At 41.7% G+C, this 10,680-nt stretch overlaps 1 protein-coding gene across 6 annotated transcripts in view; it reads right to left on the bottom strand.

The window, feature by feature from the left end:
- Positions 1-219: 219 nt before the first annotated feature.
- SFXN1 (sideroflexin 1) overlaps positions 220-10,680 on the bottom strand; it is a 32,019-nt gene continuing 21,558 nt past the window's right edge. For 3 of the 6 annotated variants that reach the window (XM_044454425.1, XM_044454424.1, XM_044454426.1), the window contains 3 exons: positions 7,157-7,206; positions 5,949-5,996; positions 220-4,461 (listed from right to left, as the gene is read on the bottom strand). In XM_044454425.1, coding sequence (XP_044310360.1) covers positions 4,365-4,461; positions 5,949-5,996; positions 7,157-7,206 — 195 coding nt within the window. In that variant the 3' untranslated portion in view covers positions 220-4,364. Of the gene's footprint in view, positions 4,462-5,948; positions 5,997-7,156; positions 10,409-10,680 lie in introns of those variants that run through there. The other 3 variants (XR_006417034.1, XR_006417033.1, XR_006417035.1) reach the window with 3 other exon arrangements.

Genomic DNA, 10,680 nt, shown 5'->3' with positions numbered 1-10,680 from the left:
TTGTGTCCTCATTATATACAATGGCATGGAGCACCAGAAAAATGGGGAGAAAGGCCCAAACAGGAGAGGGAGTTCTCTTTTTTTGGAAGCTTCCATGTATTTCCCCCTTTAATTAGTGGCGGGAGTTTTTTTTGATTCCAACTTCCTTTCATCAGGTCCAAAAGTGTCCCCACAAACATACGTAACTTTCCTCTAAAGTTTAAAGACAACAACTCCACATTTATTTCAGTCACCAATTTTAATATTTCATCCAATTCACTTTAAAAGGTACATGGAATGACAGCAACTCCGACAAGACATTGTGCTAATGCTTACATTAAAATGTACGTAAGTCACAATATAATCCAGAATTGTTTTCCAAAAGTGGAAATAGTAATAACTACTCAAATTCATTTGCTATGTGAGTTTATTGCAATTTACTGGAAATATCGTTAAGACATTCTTTTTCTATCAGATCAGCACAAATTAGCTGATCTCAGCACTATTTTGTTCTGCTTAGTACCACCAAGAAAAATGCACACTCATTCACCTTGTAAAAAAAGCATCAGTAGACTGATATTTTAAAAAATGCACGTACCTCTGTGGGTCAACCGCACCCCCTGCAGCCTGGCAAAAGCTACCGGTAAAAATCTTTGTGCTCAAGGCTGTATTATTCCAAGCACACCAAACTGCAAATTACCACTTTTTCACAAACATACTGAGGTCACATATAATGGATCCAACTTATATCAATCAAAACCAAATACTATTGGAAAAGTTGCACATTTTGTTTAAAAAAACCAAGCCCTTTAAACAGGAGGCGGATGTTATTGTCCCTTCCTTTAAGTTTCCTTAGCAGTGAAATATGCTTGCTTTCAGTTCACTGAAATGCACATTTCCTATCCATTTCTTCTCCGTAAAAATTTATTGCCATTATTTTGACAGAATTCAGCAGGGAAATCTTGAGTCTGCCCAACCCAAGTCAACATCTTAAACCTCTGGGAGGAATATCCCCAGTTAGTTCAGTGGAGATTTACTTCTGAGTAAACATGAGACTTATCAAGCTTTGATAAATCCTTTAAAAGGCTCTTTTTGCACAAGCACAACTCTGCAGGGCCAAGGCACACCTCACACGCACAATCCTTGTGAATCTTCTGCAGAATAGCCCTGCCCTGCCAACCGCACCGAGACGGGCTCGGCTCAAATGCTCTTCACCAAGTGCACCGCTGGCCACAGGAGCAGTCTGACCCCAGCCACATCACTCCTGTTTAAAGGCATGTGATTCGTCATGCTATTGTTTTTCCCTACTAGTGCCAAAAATGTGTGACAGTGAGGAGATAAGTGCAAGAGGACCCCCTGGATAGTTCCAGCTCTTTCACATTTTATGTTTACATCCTGCCTTTTTTCCTTTCAAGATGAGGACTAGAACCCAGATCTCCTGAGCCTCAGCCCTGCACTCTTAACCACTATCCCACAGTCTGGGGAAAAACACGTGGCATGAAATCTGGGTGTATGTTCTAGGCTGGGTTCTCCAACTGAATGCCCTCTGGACGCCTTGTCTGAGCAGCTCCCGTTACCTCCTGGCTGTGCTGGCTGGGGATAAAGAGAGTTTGGGGGCTGGGAGAGCCACAGTTCAGATGGGGATTTAGCCATCCTTGTCCCACATGGCTTACAATGCACTCCACCCCTTCCTCCGGCTGCGCACTGCAATGGGAGACAGCGGCGCTTGGTGAACTGTCCTCGAGGAGGATTTGTCTGCCTGCTGGGGAACTCATGATAAGCTCCTCAGCAAGTCTGGGACTTCCTGGAACACTGAAAATCACTGACTTGCTCTGCAAGTCGCACTGAGCGGCGGACTTTCAAAGCAAACGTTCAGATCAAGCATGAGCACTACGTCTCCTTTCAGTTCAAGGTTGAGCTCTGCCTGCCAGTAAACAAGCCACTGTTGGAGGGCGTATTTCACTCTGGCACTAGAATCCTGAACAACCTGGGCTTCTACATTGTGTCTAGCATCTCTGGATATACGCTATGCTCTAAATTACCAGCAGACAGTGTGGACAACACTGATTGTGTATATTATTTTGAGCATGTAATAATGTTCAAGGTTTACAGTGGGGAACAACTTCATTGAGTACATAGCTAGATCTATTCATGGCAGTACAAAGGGCTTCTACATCTGTGTCCTGGGAAATAACGGCACACTGTGATATTACATTTGGGGTATTGTACATTAAATGGTAAGCACCAATAGTGCGTGTGTATCAGAAACACTGAAATTAGAACGGAATGTTAATAGAAATAACTCCCTCGTGAGCTGTGCAGAAAGACCCAGTGTGACTCATTGGACGAAGTATTGGAGCTTGGGCTCAAACCCTCAAGCAGCCTCGCAAGGTGGCTTTCTGAGCAAGTCATCACTGCATGGCCTGGTTTCTGTACAATGGCAAATAATAGCACCTTGCTTCAAAGGATCAGTGTATGAATGACAACAGAGCACAGCCTTCCCCAGCCTCCAGATGTTTTGGATGACAACTCTCGACAACTCTCAGTTTTCCTGTCCATTAGCTATATTGGTTGGTGCTGATGGGAGTTGAAACATTTTTTATTTATTTTATTTATTTTTGGATTTATCTCCTTTGAAGGGCACCAGTTTGGGGAAGGCTGTCTTAAATAAAGAAGCAGTTGATTAGAAGAGCCATGCCTTGTCTGTGCTTCTTAGGGAATGAAACTGTTGACCATCAGTTGCTAATGTTTAACAGAACCTTTATACAGAACTCCACACAGGGCACTCCTGTAAGAGCATTTAGCAGCATAATATTTTGTGCAGTTGGATTTAAACAACTGTCTCAAGACCATCCTATGAAGTCTGATGGTTGTTTGATATGAGAAAATAAGGCCAGAATCTAAACTAGTATTTTCCCATTTCTGGGAAAACGTTACAGGCAACACAACTGCAATTCATTATTGAATTCAGTATTGCATTCAGTACCCTGAATTTTTGCAGAATTTGGCCACTGACACTAATTAGGTAGGAATGCATGAAAAAAACATTACAGTCCTTTTTTTAAAATCACAATTTATCCAGTTTGCACTCAGCGCAGACTTGGATGTAATCTGTGGTCAAAGTCCATACTTTTCTGAGCTTGCAGTATGATTTAAATTGTGTTCAACAGTGTGCATACATTCAAAAATGTACACAATGGATTGCCTACTTTTGAAAAATGCACACTTTAAATGCTCTAATCAATGAGAAAAGAAGGCATACATTTCAAAGATGTGCACAATTGATGTGTACATTTGGAAAAATATGCACAAAATGTGTGTGGCTGTTCAGGTGAAAAGAAAAAAAGAAGCAAAGCTTGCAATCTGATAAGGGCTTGAGTCAGAATGAACTTCATGATGGTATTCAGAGAACTGTAGCAAACTTGTTTTTTGCTAATGCACATATCCCTAAAGTTAGGCAACACCAATAAGATTTGGCAAATACTGAAAGTCCTGGTAGCATCCTGCCGATCGTCATAGAATGTCAAGCACCATGAATGAGAGCCAACCAAAATGGTGAAGTGGGCGACATTCTCCTGCGCTTGTGCAGTCACTAAAGCGTGCTAGCTTTACATATGCAGAGCAATGTTAAGATGAAGAGACACTCAAACACAAAAACCCTCATGTGCAGCACACATGATGAGGTAGCATAGTCCTGAGAGGACTGTACCATATACCTTGTTCAACATTTGGATAGGCTTCAAGGCCCAATTTACAATGTCAGTTGCAGGAATAGTTCCTAGTTATCACTATCGGTTGGTAAGCTTCTCCCATCTGGGGGGCTTTGCACAGCACAGGAAAATTTTAGCCAGGGTTCCTGATCTATGATCACCCATTTCAGACAACTTTCATGGGATACTCCAGTACTCATTACATAAGTGAGATAAGGCAACATATGAACCCAGTGTCACAAAATCACACTTTGGAGGGTCTCACTTCGCAGCATTATCACTGTTACCATATGTACAAATATAATAGCAAAGATGGCTTTGGCTCTTTTGTAGGGGAAAAATTTAAGATGGGCAACAAAAATAATTGTGCAATTTTCTTGTGGCTGTGAGATTTTCCAAAGGAATTAAATATTTCTTTTCTTGAAAAGTGTAACCTGTTCTGAATTATTTCTGCTGAAAAATCTGAAGCCTACAGAGTGCTGTTGCTAATGGCATTGACAGCCATTTGATACCATAATTATGGAAGTTCTCTTGTGAAACAGAAATGACCTTCTGTGTTCAAAATTGTGTCAAACTCAAAGAACTCATCTGGGCTGAGTTGTCTTCACCAAAATTTTCTCAATCAAAAATAAGTTCACCTAATCGTTACTGAGGGATACTTTGTCTTCTACAAATTTATAATCCTTTGTTAAAATACACACGCTCCAGTTTAGGGTTGATCTCTTGGATCTTGGCTTGTATTTCTGGCTCCAGGCGTTTTACAGACATGGAACTGAGCAGAAGAAAAACAGCAAAGATGTGAATATAATCCATGACCAAGTTCCACATATAAATGCAGAGAAGCTTCATGATTTTTTTAAAATGGGTTTGAATCATTAAGGTAGCATTTGAGTTTGTCCACATACCACTAGTTCAACAGGAAGCTGATGGTTAAAAAATAACCTGCAATTAGTAGAAATGATTGTTTCTAGAATGGGGCGGACAATGGAACCCACAGAAGGAAACTCCATGGGCCTATCTTGATCTGTCAGCAAACATTTTTGCTCACTTTCAGGGCTGCTTTTTGAATGGCTCATTTTATGTGGCCCAAGCAATTGTTCCTGCTCATGCAACTGAGTAAGAACAAGCGCAGTTGTCATTCTGGCTATTGCCCCATTGGACTGCATGTCATGGATGAGTTATGCCAGAGGGATTTTATGAAGCATTCTACAGTTCCTTATAACGGGTGCAGAATGCTCTGACATCAGGTCCAAATCCAGTCCTCTTGCGCTCTCAGTTGGCCATGCCTCCTCTCCCTGGCCTCACCGTCTCTCCCCTGGGCACCAAGTGATTTTGGTGCTCTCCTAGCTTTTGTGCAGTGTTTTCCTCACCCTAAAAGCTTGAAATGTGCCTCGTAAGGTGTAGCTGCTAGTAAACTTGCTACTAGCTGAAGCATGTTTGCATTTTTGGCCTTGCTCCCTTTTGCCTTCAGTCCCACCCAGCACTTGATGCTGCTTCTGTGGGCTTTTCCAAAGTGAGTTTGGCCTTTGGCCCAAACGTGATGCAGCACCCTTACTTTATAGCATGGCTTGGCGTTTTCTTGCACTGCAAGCAGTCTCTGTTCATTGGGTAACAAATGAGTCACAGAAGCGATATTGATGGGTCAGCCAGAAAAAGGCACTTTATCAGAACCACTGAGTTTCCATATGAAAATTAAATGTGAACTAACATCTCATGTCTCACCGACAGGCCTCTAAAATATATTTTGTTAACATTCTAATGGCATTCATGTCTGATTATGAAAATCAGTTTGGAATGTATAAAAGCAAAGTGCAGATAGAATCTGAAACTGTGTCCTGGAACTAACTACCAGAGCTACAGAATATCTGCCTGGTTGAGAGAAATGCTGATCCATCTCGATTTATCCTGGAACTGCTTTTGCTATTACGGCTCATGGGCCTTTTCTATGTCAAGAGTGCAAACAAGTCTGACAACTTTTGAGTTAAAACAGAGACAACGTATTTCCAGAAAAGAAGCAGGAGACATACAGCTCCATTAAATAACTTTGATTATTCCGTGGAATTGTTACACTTTTCATGCCAGGAGACATGAATAACACTTTGTCTATGTTGCTGCTTTTGCAGTTTCATGGAGAAGCAAAGCCCAAGGTAGACACTGTGTAAAAGTACCGGCAAAACTTGAAAAAATTCCAATATGCTACCAACCCAAAAGTTTGGGGACCCCTGCCATTCACAGAGCAATGTAAGAATTAAACAGTACCTTTTCTGTGGAAATAGGGCACAACACAGAGGTGTTGCGAATACCAAACTGGAAAAGACAAAAGGGAAATTAAGTCATTGAGGCCATTGTTTTCTAACTATGAGCTTTTCAATTTCAAGTGGGCTATCTGAGCCTCATGGCTGCGGTATCCTACCCCTCTACCACCTAACTCCATAATAGCAGAATACAGACTTGGAAAGGACCTCAGTGATCACCTACATTAGCCCTCCACCAGTTCAGGAAAACCTCTATAGTCACCACCTGCTTGCAGAAGCACAAATACCCTTGGACTAATCGCAGGTGCTGGAGTGGGTTGGCTGGGAGGGCTTAGTGAGGCAATCTTCTATTTTTCAAGATTGTTATTCTTTATTGCAGAGCAGGCAGTGTGTGGCTCCCCAGATGCTTTGGCTTACAACTCCCATCAGCTCCAGCCATCGTAGCTACTTATGAGGGACAACTGGTGGTGGTAGACAAAGATCTCTAGAGGGTCACACACTGCTGACCTCTGTTCCATTGTATCAACTTCCAGAGGGGAGCCATGTTAGTCCATTACCACTAAAATAGCCCCAGGTTGCCTAGGAGCACCTTAAAGCTTTACTGTAGCAAAAACATGTACAGATTAGAGTCTCCTGTATCAGATGCAGGACCATCCCTCCCTCCATCCATCCATGTATCTATTACATTTATATGCTGCACCCCTTATGTGCTTTACCCCTCCAACTTTTTATTTATTTGCTCACTTCTCCAAGGAGCTCAAGGCGACATACATAATTCCCTCTGTTTTTACCCTTGCAGCAACTCACTGACAGGGCTTAGGTCAAAGGGTAGCGAGTGGTACAAGGTTACTCAGTTAGGTTTGTGGATAAGCAGGGACCTGAACACGCAACCCCACACAGGCTCCACTGTGGGCCCACAGAGCTCCGTTTCGTCATTCCTGTTTGATCAGTTTGTCTTCAACTAAACCAAGGGCAGCCATATATTTGAACTGTCTCATTGCAGAAGTTCAAGATTTGCTTTTGCTTTTGTTTGATTTGCTCCCAACAGCTGGTGTAGTAAACAGTTATCACATCACTTTCTCTTTGTTATTTGCCTTAGTCTTAGAGAGGCTTGGACTGCCTCACAATGGAAAAGGTTAGGGTTAAACATGATATGCCAGGGGATTTTCTTATGACAAATAAGAACAACCATCTTTGGAATTTTTTACTTACCAGAAGCCAACTAAGCCCACTTGAATGGGGGCACTCATCCACGGAAACCTCTGTGTTAAAAAAAAAAAGTAAATGGTGAAACAATAGGTTTCCCCAAAGCATATACACTATTCAACTTCTTGAATTTAAAACCTTGGAAAAGCACGTGGCTGCTGAAAGACTGGGTTTGCATGACATGACAACCCATGATGGCTGAGAAACCATGGCGGGCTGCTGGGCAAGCCCAGACCTGCCTTCGAGGGTGGTTTGACTGAGGGCAACAAACCAAAACTTGTTTTAGGGGTTGTTACCTATGATGGATTCTGTGTCATCCAAACCTGACCCCACTGCAGTGCTGGGAAACCGCCAGTGAGCTGCTTGGCAAGAGTGGCAAAAACCCCTGGCCGCTCTTGCCAAGTCCTCCTGGGCCACTGCTGGTGGCAGCCACCTCATAAGTGCCCAAGTGGCACTTTGGGCAACTGACCTGATGCTCCCTGCCACAAGTGCATGGCCTTGTTTGCAGCCTCCCCCGCCCCCCCCAGAAATCACAAATACATGCTAATTGGGCCTATAATGGCAAGCAAGATTGTTGTATCAGATTTCCATGATGAAGTGGTCAAGGCATGGCTTCAGAATCAAAACTTTTATAAAGAACTTCTATAAAGTTCCACTGAAAGCACTAGCGTGCCTACATGTTAAAAGTCTTGGGTATAATAGATTTTAATACACTATTATTGTTATAACTGTAGGCATGGGATTGACACAGAAAAACTAAGTATTGGAGGTATCTTCATAGATCCATGGTAAAAATGCACACAACTCATGAATTATTGGGAAATGAACACTGAAACAATCCAGGCAATGCCAGGGCTTCCTATTTCACACAACCCAGTGGTGCATTTGTTAAATAATGAAGTAGACCATGTTACAAGATGCAGTTTGAATTTGCCAAAATTGGGATATTCTGCACAACTTAAAGAAAAATGTGGAAGAAGCATTTTGATTACGTCCTTGTGCAATTTCTCTTAAGCAGATGTCATTTAATTTCTTCCACCAGGAAAATTACTTTTTAAATGGCAGGAAAACTGACAAACACCTGTTACTTCTTATCATTAGCAATCTGGAAGAACAGCTAATTATCTTTGCATCTAAAAATGATGCATTATTTCACCTTGTGCAAATCCTATTCATAGTGCATAGTCACATTGTCAAGCAAGTTGAAAAATTAAATCTTACAAAAACCCTAATATTAAAGTGATATTTAAAAGATGCTACAAGAGCCTTCCAACTGAAAGGGTATTCTAATGAAACCAGACCATAGTGACCTTCTTCTATGCTGCAGTTTCTTTGTTACTACAAAACAGTGTTTGTTCCAAAACATGAAGTACCATACAAGGAATGAAGCTTAAAAGAAAAACAGTTAATTAGACTTATAATGGATATGTGCAGTTATGATTTTCCAGAAAAAAGCATTCCATACACTGCTATTATTATTTGGAGCAAAATGGAGTGTTAAATACACATAAGATAAAAATGGAAATAAGCAACAAGCATGGAACTACAGATTTGTGTTTAAGCGGTTAGACATGAGACAAGGATACTGACATATTTTCTCAGAGATCTCTAGAGAGGAACAAGTATTTCCCCTCTTTGTTCTGGAGTCATCTCAAGGTCCAGAAGTGGCTGCATAAGAAAAATCTCAGTTATCTGTCAAAACAGAATTGCTTTAAATAGGAGAAGAACATTATAAAGCACATTATTCTCATTAAAGGAAAACAAAACTAAACCTGGTGAACCCAGTGCACAGGCCTGAGAGGCAATGGCAGTTCTTATTACACTGCATTTATATCCTGTCTTTTCCCCCTTTTACAGGAACCTAAAATGGCTTGCATAGGTCTCCATTCCATTTTTGTCTTCACAACAACCACAACCTTGTGAGGTACATTAGACTGAAAGTGAGTGATGGCCCCAAGTCACCCATGCACTTCATGGCTATTGGAGATGAGAAGCCAAACGTCCCAGGTCCCCAAGTCCAGTACTTGAGTCACCACACCACTCTTGCTCTCACGTCATTTAAGTATCAGTAGCAACAACGACATACGAAACAGCCGGCCTTTCCTGGAGGAACAACACAGTGAAAAAGCTTTCACTAGAATGAGACTACAGCACAGAGGGCTGGAATCCCCAACACTGAAGAACTTCGAAAACATCTCTAACATTGGAGAACACAAACTGCACTTTCCAGATCAGGGCACCACTGAAAACATGGACAGAGCCCAGGGATATGCCGCATTGCTTATTTCTAAGCATATTTACTCATAATTAAAACACACTGAATTTAATGGGGTTTGCTCCTAGGAAAAGGTGTTCAGGATTCCAACAGGATTAGAAATGCAATATACCAAATTGTTCTTCGGTTCAGAGATCAGACAGATAGAGGAGTCTTTTAAGAGCACTCAGGTGTTTTATGCTGTTGCCAGAATAATGTGATCACTAAGGCAGCACCTGCTTCATGGGAAGCCAATCAAAGTCTTGAGCTGCTGGTGAGTTTGTGAGACGGTAAAATTCTAGTTTTAAAGATTGTGTACACTGCCAGCTACTGGTTTGAGAAAGCCCTTGTGCAAGACTGTGATTGCATTTCGGAGTGACTGCTAGCCACCTTGAGAATTGTACATAAGGGGGAGATGATGATGCTTCTGTGGCAGGATTCAAAGACACAAAAACTTGGCACGTGTTCATCAGTCCCTTCTTAGCCTTTACCATGACTCTCATCCCGTTTATTAATTATTCCATTGATATCCTGCTTTTGGCCTACATTGTCTTCCTCCTCTCCAGCTTCTACTCTCTCAACAACCCTCTGGGCAGGTCAGACAGTGGCCTAGAGTCACCCAGATCCTAGGCTAACCTTCTAACCAATAAAGAACATTGCCCCTTAGCCTTCAGCAAGTGTTGTTATCTGGGATGGTGGAAACCTACTCAACACACCTGATATGAATTAATAAAGACTGCAAATCGTGTCACAGTACGGCAAGAGATGAGCTTCAAGATGACATGCACAAGTTGCTTGTTAAAAAAAGTGCAGTTCATTGCTCAATGGATTAAGAGCTAATCAATACCAAGCCTTATAATTAACTAACTGCAGAGCAATGATTCACCTGAACTCTCAGTCCATGAGGCAGAGGGAGGGCAGGGAGAAGCAGGACAAGCTAAAGAGTCAGGCTGGTGTCAAAGTACACTGAGCAGTCACTGAAGGGTGCTTCCAGGTGTGCTGATCTGCAAAATTTACAACATCTTCACATTGATTAAACTGCATAATAGTCAATGGAGACTTTGCTAGACATAAGGAATTCTTCCCTATCTTACTGCTGTTCATCTGGATTTTTAAAACACATAAAATCACAACCCTATGTATTTTTCGAAAGAAAAACACCTGCAACTTCCAGCCAGCTGTGAGATTGTGCCTTTAGTAATAATAGCAATATAATATGAAAACCCTAATGGCTATTTCTCACACTTAAAATGCATCTTCCGATTTTGTTCAATAC

This window comes from Varanus komodoensis, unplaced genomic scaffold (genome assembly GCF_004798865.1).
Source record: "Varanus komodoensis strain SLA01 unplaced genomic scaffold, ASM479886v1 scaffold7_3, whole genome shotgun sequence".
Classification (NCBI taxonomy): Eukaryota; Metazoa; Chordata; class Lepidosauria; order Squamata; family Varanidae; genus Varanus; species Varanus komodoensis.
The sequence above is the reverse complement of the archived record's forward strand: the minus strand, read 5'-3'. Positions and strand labels throughout refer to the sequence as shown.